The sequence below is a fragment of the Telmatherina bonti genome, assembly GCF_933228915.1.
Source record: "Telmatherina bonti genome assembly, chromosome: 19".
In the NCBI taxonomy this organism is placed as follows: Eukaryota; Metazoa; Chordata; class Actinopteri; order Atheriniformes; family Telmatherinidae; genus Telmatherina; species Telmatherina bonti.
In genome coordinates this window covers 19417319-19435484 of record NC_136617.1, presented here as the reverse complement: position 1 = coordinate 19435484, position 18166 = coordinate 19417319, and the positions used below count along the sequence as shown (strand labels likewise).

The 18166-nt window shown below is 41.5% G+C and overlaps 1 protein-coding gene across 2 annotated transcripts in view; it reads right to left on the bottom strand.

The window, feature by feature from the left end:
* The window catches only part of jarid2b (jumonji and AT-rich interaction domain containing 2b), a 105401-nt gene extending 96447 nt beyond the window's left edge, over positions 1–8954 (bottom strand). For both annotated transcript variants that reach the window (XM_079258599.1, XM_079258600.1), the window contains exon 1: positions 8447–8954. In XM_079258599.1, the coding sequence (XP_079114725.1) occupies positions 8447–8491 (45 nt within the window). In that variant the 5' untranslated portion in view covers positions 8492–8954. The remainder of the gene's footprint in view (positions 1–8446) is intronic.
* Between the last annotated feature and the right edge of the window lie 9212 nt (positions 8955–18166).

Genomic DNA, 18166 nt, shown 5'->3' with positions numbered 1-18166 from the left:
TTTCATGAATCAAAGTTTTCCTAAATTAAATTTAAAAGGGTGCTCAAACTCTTCCCATACAAATTTCTCTGGTTAAAAATGGTCCTCCTTAACTACATTTTCTCCGTTTCATGGTTATACACACGATTCCTCTGACTCACATGATTGTAAGGGAGATCTAGTAACTTCCTCAAAATGCAATGAAGAACCAGATGCTTCAATAGCAATCTAGTCTCGCCATTCATCTGGTTCCACATGCTCATGTGTAAGCTGTGCAACAAAGAGATGTGATGTTTGACTTGCTCAAAAACCTTGTCAGCACATTTGTTTCAACACAAACCTGTGTGACGTGTGGGTGAGTGGATTAAAGACCCTTCCCCCTGATGAAGCAGGAACATCCCACATGTGCACAAACACAAAGAGACATATAGAAGCGTGTTAAGCTGCTGACATCACCACGGTAATTTTTCACGCTGATTGGGAACACATTTCATTTTGTTAAACCAAACCCTGTTTTTAAATTCCACATTTCAACCTGTGAAAGTGAACATGCATCTTTGATTCAGGCCTGTTTTCTTTTTTTTTTCCCTGTATTTTAATCTGCATTTTAAAAACAAAACCAAACAACAGCAAAAGGTTGCATCTGCCCCCCAGGTGTGCATGAGCTTTCATTTACCGCAACAGACCATCCACATGAGAGGGTGCTTAATTCGATTATTGCTATCCTCCTGGATTTCTTCTCTTCGGCGATCACAGGTTGTGCATTCCAGGTCTGGCCCTCCTTTCCCACCCCCCAGGCCTTGTGATGTTTGATCCAGGGCCAGGGGGAGGCCGGCCAGACATTCAGCCCAGGCCCTGGCGCCCTTCCCTCAGTGTAGCATGTACTATAGCTCCCTGCTGTGAGGCCTGGAGGAAATCATGCAGCCAAGAGAATTGTGAAAGCCCTCATCTATTGAGCAGAGGTTAAAGTATGGGGAACAATACCTTTGACTCCTGCTCTCCTTCTCTCTTAAAGCAGCCCCCATTGCTTTAAAAAAGAAAATGGGGGGGGAAAAAAAAAAAGGGGGGGGGGGGGTCTTTAGGTTAAAAAAAAAAAGGAAATAAATTTATCTTGCTTGATTATCAAGTTATACCTTTTTCACAATTCTTTCCATTTATAGGAATAAAACAACTCGAAGGACGTAAACAACATGCTTCAAGAAACCTTTAAACAGAATATCACGGAAAAGATTAACGATGTGTGATATGTAGCAATGGCTTATAGCATAAGTGGGTATTAAATCCAAAACATTATTCTAATCATAATCTCAGAGAGGTCAAATGAACCCATTTCTTTGTGAAGATAAAAATAGAAAGAATCAAACATTTTGAATAAATAATGCGACTGGAAAAATACAGAGACTGAGGCTGTCGAATAGATGAAAAGAAATCAAAGAAGTAGTTTATTCTCCTCTATTTCAAAGACATGACTGTCCACTTCACTAAAGTTTAGATGGTTTAACTGTTGTCAGTGGAGAACCAAAGACATTTAACACTTATTATGCAACAACTCATTACACTTCGGGATCGGTCGGGACTAAAGGTTCAGCATAAAACATTTTTTGCCACCTCACGGCTTTTCTTTTTCATTATATCAGTCTGTAAGGCCTGAAAATGAGACATGAGGTAGCAATAGCGGTCACCCACTTCCCTCACCCTGCCTCACTGGTTCATCCCCCCCCCCCTGGTTAGAGGGTGGTGGGAGGAGTCTGCCATCCTGAATTAAGGTCTCCCTGGTCAGGGGCCAAAAGCTTGGTGAACAGAGTTGCATCTGAGTGTTCCTCAACAGAACGAGGGTCACAGTCTTATTACTAGCTGTTCATGTTGCAGAGCCACAAATGGTTGTCATAAAAATGAGATAATAGTTGTCAAATAGTTTTTTAAAAGTTATCATACCCTCTTAAGCAATTCGTCAGCCAAGACGAGAACATGAAGCCAAAGCAGGCCTGAAAAGAGTGGCTAGTTTGTTGGCAGAAAGAGGCAAACTGCTCCATAATAAAAATGAATGATTCATAGATCCCTGTCGAAAGCTTATGAGATCGAAGCACGTAACAAGAACTGCTGTGGATGTAAACGGAGAGGTAAAATTGAATAGGATTACTAAACGGAAACGTTACTATTCTGTATATTTAGCAATTGTCACAGAAAACATGATCCGTCAGCAGAAATCTACAGGAACATTTTGGGATTTCCTCATCTTGGAGCCGCAGACAAGACGTTTGATGACGTAGCTCAGTATTATGCTGTCTGGCATGTGTTTGACAGTAAAACTGTGATGTTCCAGGCAGAAAAAGTGAGGGAGTAACAAAGGATCAATACTGACTGAGCCTGTTCTCTGTTGCTTCATCCCCCCGAGGCTTAATTCACTGGATGTTTAAAGACGGCCGAGTCACAATAGGGGATCAGATGGGATTGACCACGGGATGAAAATGTGAGGAGTGTTTATTAAACTGATGTAGCCAAGATGAAGAGCAGATAGAAGGTGAGCAGAGATCGGTCAAGGGGTTGTCTGAGAGATGAACATAATGGTTATTAAAAGCTAATGTCAGACTAAGCTAGAATATCTTGCAGATTAAAAAAGGGGGAGAAAAAAAAAAGGGTAGAAAACAATCTAATGCCTCCTCTTAAAGCTTTACAGTGCTTAAAGCAAAGCCTGTGGCTCAGCTAAATGTTGAACTACAAGCAAAAGCACCCTGAAGATTATCGAGTGTATTTCTTTTAATATTCAACAATAAATAACAGTGATTGGACAAAGATGAAGTAAATTAAAAGATCTATTTTAATTCTAGTGTCCTTTATGTGACTCTTTAAAGCCTGCAAGGCCAAAGCAAAGACGAAGCTAAAGTGTTGAATCAGCTTCATGGGGATCCTGAAGAGATAAGCTGGGGCAGCCACTCACTCATTCACACACAAACACACACAAGCGCATGAGTGAGCATGTGTGTTCACAGACAGACAGACACACATACTGCCTCTCAGGGCCTGGCCAGCTGTCTCACTCCCCCAAACCTACGGGGGCAGGACAATATAAATCACTCCAATGAAGACAGACACAGAGGGAACATAAGTGGTGTACGTGACACACAAACATACACACACACACACACACACACACACACACACACACACACACAAGGACACACACACACCCTCAAATGCACTCAGTCCAGGCATATCTTGGGTTAATAATTATTGAAGCAAACATTGTCTAAAAACACACCTACACAGACTCTCACCACACACACACACACACACACACACACACACACACACGTATACTTGTCAGGACATAGAAACCCATACCGTAAAACAAAGAAAGTCACACCCAGCTTTATGTCTTTAGTCTCCAAAATGGCCAACGCAGACGATCCTGCACAAGGTGTAGGACATAAAGCCGGTTTCTCTCACCCACTGACTGACTGCAGGTGCACACCTGAAGAACTTTGCCTGTGTGTGCGTGTGTGTGTGAGAGAGCTCATGCTGTAGGCAGAGATTGTGCTCGGTGCCAACAGCTGATAAGCGAAAAGGTCATATTGCATAACAGGAGTTTGTGACATAATGTTGTAGAAAACCGATGCAGAGAAGTTAGAAGGCAGCAAGAATAAAGGGAGTCTATTTGTGTCAGAGCAGCACGCTGAGCCGCCGATGCGTTTGACCGTTGAACATCCCTCGCCAGTTCAAACTTAAGTCCACGGCTCACAGAACACCTGTAATGATGCAGTTAAGTCTCACGGCAAAGCAGACTTGAAAGGCGGGGAGTGGAGTGTGTGTGTGTGTGTGTGTGTGTGTGTGTGTGTGTGGGGGGGGGGGGGTTCCTCATTTCAGCACAAAATTAATAAATGCTAAAATAGAGCTAAATTGAAAGAGGCCGGGCTTGCCAACTTCACTCCCAGAAAAATTCTCTGGCAGCGCAGCCGAGTCAGCAGGTCCTGAGAGGGAGGATGAGGCCGACGGGATGCGATGCAGGGCCTGCAGCGTGGGAAGGCTCCTTCCTCTCCGCTTCAACAGGGACGCATGAACTTAAACTGGGAGATGTTTAGAAACCTGCCAAACATCCGTGCTTTACAAATATGCCACCAAGATAGTTGGAGGGATAACACGGACCAAAAATTGGCCTGTGTTTGTGCAATTTCTTCATTTCGCTGCATGATGCGAGCAACACATCAACTTCTGGTTTGTTTAGTTCGCTTTCTATTGTCAAACGGCTGCTGGCAGCTGCTTTTATATCAAAGCACATATGGTTTAAACCATGCATGTTTTCATGGGAAAACTGTCCAAACAAAGGACATGCAAGCATACATGGCCAGAAAATCTCTCAACACCACATGGAAGGTGGCCATAGCGAGTGTAGCAAAATAAACAGGCAGTAAAACGTTGCTTTTGCCGCAGTAGACTTAGCTTTGCCCTGGTAGCCATAGTGACAAAAGGGTTGCAAAGTGAACCCTGCCATGTTGCACACGTGAGGAGCGGGGAGCTTATGAAAGAAGAATTTGCATTGAAACATAAGGTTAAATGAAGCGCATTGAAGCTGGAGCATGGTGAAAAAACAACCCCGTGACCCTCTCTTCGTGGTCCTGCATGAGGCCCACATTTCATTTGGACAGCCCAAGAACGAGGGAGCGAGACAGACAGAAAGACACGGGGAGAGGGAGATAAAGAGAGGAAAAGGAGGAGAGGAGGGGGGAGAGTCTGTGCCTTTGCACTCCCCATTCTGCCCCTGCTCTCTATTTTTGTTTCCTCTTTTTGTGCACACTCAACACACACACTCACGGTGCAATGGATTTTCAACTTGGCCCTCATCAGTTGTGTGCCTGATGAAACAAACACTGACAGCCTCTTTACATTTGTAAAGGCCCCTGCAGCAGCTGTGCTTGTCCCACACACACACACACACACACACACCATGCATGTGATCACACACACATGCATACAACCTTTGAATCAGAGGCCTAGCCCCAGCTGGGGCCTACAGGAAGAGCCGACTCTGCACAAAATGGCCCTGGCTGCACCGAGTTGCACTCTGCTGCGCTCTTATGCTAGTCTCGCTTACGTGCATTCACACGCGCACTCACAAACACACACAGTGTCTGTCATGTTTCGTTAAATAGAACAACACCGCCACACATTAGTGCTTGATACCTCTGTTATTACACACCCTTTAACCCTCAACCACTGGCTGTAAAGGGCAACAAATAATGGATTTGGGAGGAAAAAAAACCTTATAAAACACACACTCCGCTATCAGTATTTGCTCTTTAGCTCCTGTGACATTACATCAGCTACCACACACCTTTAAAAAAAAAATAATATGACCATGAAGGCACCATTGCGTTCCTTTTTCTTTGCCCCAGTTCACGTGATTCTGATGGAAAATGGTTATTGCCCTACCTTGTTTGTTTTTATTACAGACTCACCCTTCTATTTCTAATTATTTTATGACACAAGAATTTTAATATCAATTGCAAATAGTAGCGTTTGGTGGGTGCAGAGAGTGGGGGTGGAGAGGCAACAACTCACACTTATGTTTCAGGGGAAATGGTTAAGCCAAGCATGTATAATTGTCTTACGCTAATTAGGGAGGCAAAGGGAGATGGAATGGGGGGGGGGGGGGGGGGGGGGTGTCAGGTCAGGGCTATGAGTCCTGACTCAAAACCTGGAATGGGTACTTAAGGATCTGGACTCCTCCAGGTGATAAAAGTGTATGTTTAGAGTATATTTATGGTCTGGGCCAGACCTTGTGCATCAACCACAACTGCCAAAAAAACACGACAGATGTGACACACATGCACAGGACCGAAACATGCTTCCTCCAGCCAGGCACACAGCTACACCATTTCCTCAAGTCTTTGAGCTCCAGTTCATATTCAAATTATATGGGTAAGTTATGAATAGACTAAATTAAGCCCAACCAGTTTTATAAGAGGATGATAATGCTACTCATCATATTTTGGCTCAGTTCTAAACTAGGCCTTTGGTTTGAGTGAGTCATCTGTATGGTAGACGAAGCCATTTCCTCAATGCAATGGGTAGACTTAAAAGTCTTATATTTACAATACTCCAACCTCATCTGCAACAGTGGAAAAGCACAATTAATGCATGCTAATGTAAGTGAAACTACTTGGTTTTAGTCAGAGAAAGACTGACTGTTTAAGTTCAACATACTGATATGTTGCTATGATTAAAAAAAAAAAGAAACTGAGCTGCAGCTTTCTCAGCCATCTGAAACATCTGTCTCCTTTGAGATGACTCGCATCTGCGCTGCTTTTTAATAAATTAAGGCAGATACATCAGCACATTGTGTGACTGACATTCATGTGTGGAAAAGTAACTAAAACATCTGTTGACCAGAGGAGGCCATGCAGATGTGTTAAAGTGAAATCTTCTGGAAGAGACTGGACTACACCCCCCTTACCTCCCCCATTTGTTAAAGCACAAGCTCACACCTTAAAGTTCATTGAAACCACAGTAAAAGCGGTAAACTTGAGGTTTCTGGAGCCACATCTTGCCTATTTGTTCAGTTTTTATAAGGACAGTTATAAGGCAGCAGTCATGTGGACATTTGCTAGAAATATTGATTGTAAGAATTTACGACAAACATAACCAACTAAGCGTCTTTAGCTTGTTGTATTTTTTGGAGAGAATCATAAAAGCCTCCTTCTCAACTGAGGAAAAACTTCAGAAACATGACAAACATCTTTGTATGTTTATTGTTCGCTTGCTCCCACAAACCTGTTGCTCACTCTCATGTTTTTTTTTTTTTCCACTGGAAAAAAAATTATTAATGAAGAGTTATGCTTTTGGCGTTACTCAGCAGCCAAACTGCTTGCAGGAAGAAACGCTTCTTCTTCTTCTTTTGAACAGTCCCTCCACATGGTGTTTTGATGGGGGGTAGATTTGAGGCTCTCTTAGCTCGGACTTGAGTTTCAGAGCATCAGCTCTCGTTGGGGATGTCTCGCGCAACCAAAACAAAGTATCCATTCTGCGCGTGCTGATAATTCACTGCAGCGACGTGTACATTAACCTCCAGTCGTGGGAAGGTCCGGCCGGTGTTTTTTTTTTTTTTTTAGTGAGGAAACAAGGAACCTCACTAAGTAAAGATACGTGTTCGGTTTCTCACACTTTGCGAGTTCAACAGGGTTTGTCTCGGTTGTGAATGTGGACAATTATTTATTTTACCTAAACCGAGAGGGCAGTTGAAGCCAAAAAAAAAAAAAAAAACTGGGGCTGACCTGTTTCGTTTCAAAGCCCCTTCTCCATAAATTCAACCAACGCTACTTGCAGAAAGAAAATGGTCGCTTCATGCATAAGCCTCCGCAATGCGACTGAACACAGCCTCCTTTAAAAGACTGTGTCGTGTAGAAACATCATACCCCCAACACGTAGACCGACTGGTTTAAAGTGGTTTCGGTAGCTGAGGACGATGCCCAAACGTTGCTGAGCCAAATCCCCCCCTCTAGTGTTTTTAGAAAAAAAAAATGGAGTTGTCCCTCTGCGAGCTGCAGCAATATCTGCTCCCTCGCAGAGGTCACACGAAGACCTGCAAAATTTATCCAACCTCGGCGGACTTAACGTGTTTAGTGGGATTCATAGCAGTGGGATTCATAGCAAAGACGAGTATGTATCAACAAACCCATAAGTGTGCCCACACCGTTTAAAGTGGTAGAAATTGAATGAATACGCGGAATCGCATGACCCCCTTTTCCTCCTGCTCTACCTCACTCTTTATGGAGAAAATTAAAGAGCCACAACAGTCCGCGGAACATGTCGGTTTGTCAGCCACATAACGCGGCGTACCAACTTAAACATGAACTCTCGGCTTGCCTTTAGGCTTTAAGGGTGGATTTAATTGCTCCATCTATTCACCAACAGCTCCGATAAAAGCCGAGATGAAATGCTCAGCATGGGACGAAATGGAAGCTGAAAAAAACCGAGCTATGGCCGACAGGCTCGTCTTCACGGCTCTGAATAGCAAGAAACGGGAGCGGAAAAAAAACGCCTTTTCTGATCAATGTAAGCTCGATCTTTTCATTTAGGGCCTTGTGCTGTCAAACATTGCAAATATAACACACTGTGCATCCACCCAACACGCGTTACAACGAGTCAAAATGAGGGAAGTAATCTCCCCCAAAGCACCCGATGTTCAAATAGCCTAAAACATGTCTGGTGTCGAAGAAACGTTGCAACACAGACACGGAATAAACATAGCTGTCCCTTTAAATGGAAAACAAAATAATTGTTAACACGCTCAGACAACTCAAAGCCATTCCAATTTAAAGGATAATCGACCGAAATGTTGGCCAAGCTGCCTGATTGTAACCTTCACAGACAGTCCGCGACCAAAGTTTATGCATTTTCATCGCGGCAAGCGAGACAAACTTGAATAGGAGACTGAATTTGCGAGCATTTCCAGACATGTGGTTTTACTTACGTATTTCTTTTGAATGATATTCCTCTTAGGTCTTTCCTTGCTCATTGTGCAATCCCCAAAAAATGTTTGGCTATAGAGAGAATGGCCACATGAATTTCTTTCTTTGACTCTAGCCTCTCCCGGAGCTCCACCAAATGACGATTTAAATCCCCGGCTCTATAGGAAAGGCTTGCTGGCTTTGCAGAATCCTTCTTCGCTGTTTTCCCTTATAGTCGGATATAAATCCCACGATTCAAGGGTCGACGACGAACAGAGACGGACTGGACCCAAACTCACTTGGGGATAACATAGTCAAAACAAATGCACAACAATAAGTTCCATTCGCCCGAACAGCTCGGCTCGTCTCTGCGCACTCACTCCCGGCTCGTTCCAAATGCATGAATACAGCGGAGGTTACGGTAACGACTCACATCTTGTTTGAGGTGAAGACACGACACGAATTCAATAAATAAAAGGCTTTTACAAATCAAACGCGAGGTGTTACGTGTTTTTCTTTAGCTGGAGCCTGCAGTCGACGAGAGAGCTCTCCAGCGGTACTGCTGTGCTGACTGAGAGCAGCTCCTTTCTTCGCCAGCCTCAGCCTCCCAGCCTATCATGTCCTTCACCATTCAGCGGCAACTTCAAAATCCCGCTGAGACAACCCTCTCAGCTACAAGGCATCACCAGGTAGCCAGACTGCTTACAAAAAAGAAAGAAAGAAAATTCCCTTATGATGTGTGGGTTGTTTTTTTTTTTAAATTGCAATTAATTGATATGAAACTTGAGTAAACTCAACTAAACTCGACTGTTTAACTTTCCCTTAAAGTTGTGAAGCTGCTTTGCTATTTCAGAGAGATAAAAGTTGCATCTCAGTGTGATATTTAAATGACTGTAGTCTTGCTGATAAACTCCCTTCATATTATTTACAGCCTAATCTATACTGAATGACTCCAATGTAATTTTCTTTAAGAGTGAGGATTATTAGAAAGAGTTTAAGGAAAAAAGAAAACAAAAGAAATGGAAGCCCATATTTTTATGCAAATGCTTTTCTACACCCCCACAGCAGTTTAACCCTATAACCTAAAACCATGTGGTTAAACATTAAAGGACATCCTTACATTTATTAAATGTATATATCTTGAAATGTTGCAATAAATTTACGTGTTAAGCCTAATCTTGGCTTCAGCCTACATGTTGGCTTACCTTAAATATGTCATCGTCCACTGGAGGCAAAAACATGGAAGTTTATAAAGTAGGAAAATGCATTGCTTGGAACTGTAGGATAGTAATTGCTTGAAGTCTGCATGTGGTACTATTTTTTAAATACCTTCAGTAATTCAACTCCTCTCCTGAGTTTTCATCCTCTCATTGGGGAGAACTGCAATGCAAGGAAAAGTTGCAAGTGAGGCAAACTATGAGATATGAGCAGGATAAAAACCTGTTTTTCATCAGCAGTCATACAGGTTTGCCAACATTACCTTTTAAATGAGCATAATGCTTCATTTCCACACATGTACTAAATCTGGAGGTCCATCTAATAAACATGCAGTGCTTCCTGGTATCCAGTGTAAGGAAATGCATAGGCTGTGTTTTTATTGTTGTTGTTTTATATATTTAGTTATTTTTAATAAGCTGCACTTCAGTAACAGAGAGAGTCTGTAGTTTTTCCATCTGGTTTTATAAAATACATGCATTAAATCACTGTGTTAGAAGGAAACTGATGATACACAGATGTAAGTTAAAGGAAGTTGGTTGTATTAATTTCTCTTAAATGTGTCATTAAAGCACACATGACTCGCTATGCATACATGTTGCACAGCTTCCAATTATTTCAGCACCAATGTCAACTAAACACCACTTAAGTTTTCACCTGAATGTGGTAAAAAAAAAAAAAAAAAAAAACTTACTCATTAAAGTCTTCTTGTTTGACTTCTAGCCTCTTTGCTACTTCATTTATCAAAATGCCTGGCTCACAGTGTTGCCTCTTCATAGCAAAAGTCAAAATGTACATGTATGTGGAAACAAGAGGCAAATCTGATTCTCTTAACAGCTGTATAGCTTCTCCAACATCTGCACAACCATGTTTCCATTTTTCTCTTTCCAGAATTAAACTAGTTTTTCTTCGTCACTCTGGATCCATCATTCATCAGTTCTATCATTCGGCAATGAGACAGCGAAAGTTCTCTTCCTGGGAAAATACATGTCTGTGATAAAAGTTAGCAAAGTAAATAGCTTAATGACACAGTCGGTTCAGCCAAGTCTATTGCTTTGTAAGAAAGCTTATTTATAACCGTGCTTCTTAAATACCACTCTGGAGTACCATGGACCAACAAGTCCAGCACAGATCATTGATGTTTCATGTTAGTTTTCCCAATACACTAAACCAGGGGTCTACAACATTTATTATTTTAAAAAAAAAAAACGAAACAAAAAAAACAGCCATTTCTACCACCTGTCCCACTAAATAATCATAGTTAAAGCCACAAAATCAGTCTTTGAAGCCCACTGTCCCTTCAAGTTTTGAGATATTTTCCTGCTTCAACACACTTGATTTGTTGTGTAGAACTTGACAACAAGCTGTTGGATCCATTTCATATTGGCCGGATTCACCTGAGCTCAAAACTCCAACTCAGATTTGAGTTCAGATTAATTAACAACAACAAAAAACAAAAACTCACAATAGGTTTTGATTCTGAAAAATGACTTACAATAAACAAAACTGTTAACATTTCATTGCTTTTTATGTGTCATGTCAAAAGAATGGCCAAACCTGCATACCATTGGAGTACGTACCTGTATGTCTACAGAACTGTGTTGTTGACGTTCGTTGTAATATTAATGATCCTATCCCTGGCAGTCTTTGTTGAGAGACATATCTCTTTCTAATAATTTTATATTTCTGAAGAACAGACGCTTGCCAAAGGCTTTCCATGCCTTACTATCACCACAAAAGCTGCAGCACTACCTCAGTTTGGAGACATGATCAATCTCTTTAAAGTGTGTTTGAAATGCCCAGATTTCCACACAAGTTCTGAAAAAGCTTTTTTTCTTTTCTTTTTTTTCTTCTTTTTTTTTTTTTTTTTTTTTTTTTTTGCATTTCTAGCTCAGTACTTGGTGCTGTGTTTTTGATATGGAAATGTCTTTCATTGTAACATTTTTTTTTCTCTTCATTCCTCTTCACAAATCAAGCCAGCAGCTAAAACAGCGTAGTTGGCATTGGATGAGTCCTTACAGAATTACAATCATTCACATGGTTGAACAGCCAAATGTGACTCAAGAACCATGGATTACAGACCCTGGTACTGAAACGGCAATCCTAGAGAACTGGCAATAGTGAAAAGACCAGGACAAATCAAACAATAGTAACACCAATTCAGACTGTATAACTACCGGCATTTCTGAGTTTTTTTGACTCGTTTTCTCATCTTTGCTCTTTGAGAGGAAAGACGAGTAAGAGTGTAAAGGTGTAAATGAGAATAAGACTATTCAGCACCTCTCTGGATTCCCAAGAAATGGGGCTAGAGTCAATCACAACCATTCATGTAATCATGCTGATTTAATTTTTATTCATCTTACGAAGTGGGGCTATCGATTGCTCTTCTGTGTTTGATGTAGATTTGGCATAACGTACCAAATGATCAAAGCACTGAACTTACCCATGAATGCATGAACAAAGACGTCAAATCAATAGTTCACGGGTCAATAATTCTAAGCATGGCTTGCAGATGACATGATATTTATGTAGGATGCCAATAATACAAAACTAAAATACCAAGAGAATATTAAAGGATTAGCAGAAGTGAAGATATTTTACAAAATTCTGAATGTAGAGCTTTAAAGTTTGTTTTAGAACATATTCTAAATGCATTTGTCCTCGCCCAGTGATGTCTTGTCCTTTGACAGTCACAGAGTCAAGCGTGCTATTTTAAGATGAGGCTGTGGAACACATTGCCTTTAGCCTCCATCACCCTTCACTCTCAGGGGGGTTCAGCAGGTCTTCTGCCCTGCTGGTGCTGACATTTAGGTCCACACGAATCAATGAGACATGCCGTGGAGAGAAGCTTGAGTTTGCAGCAGCCCCCCTCCTCATGGCTCACATTTAGCCTACGCTATGCAGAGGATGGATGGTTACAAGGTCTTAGGGACATTTCTAGCCTGTTTCCTCCCTTCTCCACAACCGTGTAAGACTGTGTCATCTTCAAATCTTGCTTACACTGTCCTTAAACTGTTCATTATTCTCTGCCTAAATAGTCTTAAAAGCAGTGTGAGCTGGGTATAAAAGTGTAGCTGTGCTAATGACATGCATGTTATATAATGGGGGTAATGGAAGTCCATGAAAGCCTCAGAGGAGTTTTAAACTTGTTGGCCAAATGCAAGAAAGAGTTGGGCGGATCGATCTGTTTTCTTTTAAATTCATAATTTATACACATAAAAACACAAGAGGCAGAGAGTATCTGTGGCATTGTTTGTTTGTCTGTGTCCTGAAATGCATAACATTTTTTTCAAAATGCTGTTTGGACTATATAAATGGCAGAATCATTTATGCCAATCGAGAAGTGTGTGTGCGTGCTTGTTTGTGTATATGTGTGTGATGGAGAAAGCAAGGGATTGATTAGAGCTTTCACTCTCAATGTGGTTAATTGCCCAGTGAGGCTTAGCAGACGGTGCTGCCTAGATTGATGTCCGATAGCCAAGAAGAGGGGGAGTCAGGGAGTGTGTGTGTGTATGTGTGTGTGTGTGTGTGTGTGTGTGTGTGTGTGTGTGTGTGTGTGTGTGTGTAACTGCATGTTTGCTGGAAGGAGGGTGGGGTGGTGGCAACAAATCCCAAATTAATGTTGAAAGATTGAATGGTTAAATATTGTACACACTGTGGAAATAAACCCAAAGGAGGTTCCTTCCAAAGAAAAGAAAAATTCAAGCCACTGTGATCACATCTGCTGAAGAAACATTAAAATAAAGAAAAGAAAATACTGAGCCGTGTCACCTTTTGTTCCATTCCCCAGTAGCAGTGTCCGACGCTCCCTTTGGGTTTAGTTTGACATTGTCCTGATGTTTTCATCTCCCCTCAGTTGCCCTCAACTTATTCAGTCAATCAGCAATTGTCTCACGCTGACGACAGATTGAGTAGTTTAAATCCTTACCAAGCTGTCTCAGTCTGAAAGAAGGTAGAGTGAGTTTGTCAGAATGGTTAGAATAGCTCAGATAGCACTTGTGTTTAATTTCCTATGTAAAAGTTCATGGAATTTCAAATATCTCCATAAATGTTAGCAGCTCAGCTAAAGAGCAAAACGTCCTGGATGAATGCTTTCTGTCATTTACTGAAGAAATCATGACCTGAGCTTTTTGAGTTCTTTTGCACTATACGGTTCATAAAGAAAAGTTTATTGTTCAGTTAGACGGTTCAAGGTATGTGTGTGGTAGGGGTTAGAAGTTACTGGCTCTGCATGATACAGCGGGACGGCTGCAAGCAAAGCCTTTTGTTGGCAGGGGGTTGGCTGAATGAGGAAGTTGTAAAAATATGGCTCATACAATTCACTCCTTTTAATGCAGTTCTAAGAGTAGCAAGGATACTGAATATTAGGTATGAAAGAAAAAGTGGAAAAGATAGAGAGGAAAGACTTATGATTATTCAGTGTATTTACTTGTATCTGAAAAGCTGGAAGACTGTTGTTTTTGTTTGATTTACACTGAAGGCTCAACCAATTAAAAAGCAAAAAGTTCCTCTGCAAAATGTGCAGTAAATAGATAATATATAAATAAGCAATCCAGGTACAGATATCTGTTTGTGTGCAATGAGTACTTTTGGCCAATTTTCCAGACATGGTTGCAAATTGTGAGAAGACAAGGTATCTCCATGCTGTTATTTCCTCCACAACATCCTCTTTGTGATATAAGATAGATCACAGCTTATGATTGCCAAACCTTAACCAAGAATATTTCATGCTTAAAGAAATAGGAAAATCATTAAGTCATTAAGTTTACTGTCAGCTGATAAAGTACGACGTCATGCCGACTGAGGATAAAGTTTCTGAATGTCCCCAGAGCTTTTGTTGGCATTTTTGAGTTGAAAATTATTTGAGATTATTGAAATTCCTGCTGAGGTTCAATTTAGATCTTGAGGTGCTTAGATTTTTTTTTTTTTTTTTTTAAACAACTGCAACTCATATTTTTTGGTTTTCATTCGAGGAATTTTTAAGAGCAGATCCTTGCCTGGCACAATGTTTGTCTCTTCTCTTTTTGGGGAAGTTTGCAGCGTTGAGTGTGCGAGTACTGATGATGATGATGATGGACAAGCTGGAGGTTGGGATTTAAATTGCTCCTACCAAAATTTTCATCTTAGAAGTCCTCTCATTAAAGTGGGGTTAAACCTTCTCCACACCCACCCCCACCTCTCACTTTGCACCATTCAGGGAGTCACAAACACAATTTATTTTTCAGCAGCCCCTCCAACACACACAGACACGCAAATATCCACCTCCTCTCCTGAAGGGACTTTGAGGGTCCCCTCTCTACCACTAAGGATAATTGGACACCTTCAGCTTGAGAAATCCCCAGCCCCAACTAAACTGGCACCAGCTGTGTTGACTCATCACAAGTTTGTCAAACAGTGAAGATGAGATGGACAGAAGCTCAGTGAAACGTTTAGCTACAAGTTATATTTGAAAGTTACACAAAAATTCCTCACAAATGTTGCTTTTTGATTCCATTCACACATTGGAAATTTCCCTTCCTGACCTGTGGTGCAGCACGGTAGGATCAACAGGACTAATATCCACACCCTCGGGCTTCATGGTGAATTTGTCCTCAGGGTACGCTGCTCACTGGGCCCTGCGTTGACCCATCTGAAAGCTAAATGCAAAACTGTCTGAGGATTACAGCCAAGGAATGACTTGCCTTTTATTTGTGCCCCCAAGGCTGTTGTTGTGTTTCCCTAATGAGGCAGATCTTCCCAGGTTCACCTGGCAACCACAATCCAGTGTGAGACTAACCTCTTACTGCATGTTGTAAGAACATTTATATGATGCAAGGGTATTAAATAAGCAAGTTTTGTTTATTTATCGTCATCATTCTTAGTGGGCTAGCTAGACTAGCTTACCCAACAGAGAATGTGCACCACATACAAAAGCTGACCCCCTTGATTATTATCTTTCTAAGCACCCATCAGATCAAGAAGAAATTCCAAAACTAATTTAAGAAAATGTTTTTGATTTCAGCTTTGTTTTGCTTCACTTGGTCACTTGTTTTTTCACTGTCTGACATAAAATATCTGTCTATTTAGATACTCCAACAGTCCACTGTATAAGTACATAAATCCAGTTTCCCCCAGCCTATAACCCTCTTGTATCCCATTCTCACCTAAAACCAGTGTGGACTGGCGTGCTGAGTGGATGAGCGGCTGATGGTGAATTGCTGATGAGGAATAAGCAGTGTCATAGTAGCACAGGTCTCTTGTGTGTATGTAGCCACACAGAAAATAATAATGATCAGCCACAAAGGTTCCATAGTCCAGGAATGACTGGCTGACTCATGTGGGTCAAGACCTGCCACAGGTGGGGGATCCTTGGCTGAATAAACTCACCCACGATGGTAGGCGGCCACAGCCTCTGCAACCCCTTTTCACCCACCCTGGACACCTGCACTGGGTACAAAAGCAGCTTCTCTTCAATTCTTTTCGGACCCAAGCAGTGAGAGGAAAACCACATGAAGCACGGCGCAACTGAAAAAGAAATGGGGTTGGATGGGCCGAGGTGGGGGCTGCCTCAATCATGCGGAAACAAAGTAACGCAAACTCGAGCCACAGCAGGGGAACAGCTGGAGCACACAGGGACAGCCGTCTGGGTGGTCTGAGACTAAAAGAAAGAGAGGGTGTGAGCTTCCAGGAGAAATGGGTGAGAATGAAAGACACGGGGTGGGTTTGGGTTAGAGATGCTGAAAACAGAGGCTATTAAAGAGAGAAGTGGTTAAGGGAAAAAAAAAATGGATGGCCTTGAAAACAAGTGGGGACAACAGCTACTTGTGAGTTTCCTCTTCAATCCGTGCAATTATGGTAAATCAATACTAATCTATATCTAATTACTCGAAGAACCCGCTGCACCAATGTGCAGATGTGTAATTCAAAGTGCAGCTCAGCTCCTCGTGTACAAAAGCAAACTAAAAACAAGCTGTGAACAGTTGATGGTTGACAATAAAATCTTATTACTAGCCTTTTTTTTTCCAAGTAAAACTCAAGTCCTAGAAATTACAAAGCTCTGTAAACTGAACAAAATACTCATCAATTAAACTATTTCCCAATTTCTCCCTGACTCTTATTGTGGTTGTTCAAAAAAATTCTTTGAATACAGTCTCTGTTGTCTGAACAATTTCATTGATCTTTTGGCATCACTAAAGTTAAAATGTTGGTTATTAGGAACGTGTATGACAGCCTTCTCACAAAAGAGAGGCATTTACGTGCACACACAGAGCCACTGTCCCTGTGCTTTTTCTTAACAGCCTTATCATCCAACACGGTTTGCATGATAAAAAAAAAAAGAAGGTAAGTCATGCAGGAGATCCTTAGCATTTGCATATCCCCTGGGTGCACGCAGTAATTTAGCTACATATGTCTCTTCCCTAATAGGCTGGACTGAGCTTAACGTGAGGCTTGTGTTTATGGAAGCAACCGTACTTGATTGTCTATTCAGATTCGCAGCTCTGCTGTGATTTGCAATTGAAAGGCATGTAATTGTACTTGAACTAACTGAATAACTATAGGGTTTTTTCTAAAGAGGTTACATGAGGGTGAAGGGTAGTTTTCTCCATTCTGGGTTTCAGCTTGTCATCCCTGAGGGCCATCTTTTCCATAGTATATCTTTCATAGAACAGCATAAAGAAGTTGTACTTTAATATGGTGAAAAAAATAGTGCATGGGATGGTGGGGTCAGGCTCCTTGCTAAACTCCCAACCAGCATCAATCCATGCAATTCCTAATTTTACTAATCTGCCCCCATGTTCCTTCCTGTAATACATAATATATTTTGATTCCAGCAAATGGAAATATATTCATGATATTCATTCGCTTATTATGCTCTAAGTTTGAGATTTTTCTTTCTATTCCTCTGAGACTGGAACAACATTAGCAGGGTTGATGCATCGCCAACCTGAAGCAAACGGAAATCGAGGGCCTACTTTGTTCCTGGTCATGGCCCTCTGCTTATCTCCTGTATTTGACTACCTTAATTTGCTTCTCAAATGCGGCGCTGTATAATTGTCATTGGCTGCCCATATCTGAAAAAGCACATTCCTCTGATGCAAGGAGTCTCAGGGATGTTAATCCCAACTTGTTATCCATGACATCAAATCCAATTTATCCAGATTTAACATCAGTTCTCAGTTCAATGGAGAAGAAAAATACTGGAATAACACCCCCCCCCCCCCCCCCCCCAAAATATTTATTAATAATAACCCTGTCACTCTTGCATCACAGTTTTAGCTATTTTTTTCCCAATATTAAACAAGATTAGGATAGCAAAAAGGTTAATGAGATTCCCCCTCTTTTGAACAAACTGCTTTATTTCTCCCCTTCAGAGGAAACAATAAACATCCTCCCTGTAATAACGAATGGTGATTATGCCGATGATATTAATTATCATTACTTTCAATTACTACACCCAGCCAGGCCCTGTCAGTTATGAGGGCAGCTCCCTGCGGAGAAGCGGCCACCCGCCGCTGTACATTCATTAGCTGATCCGAGTGATTGTGTGA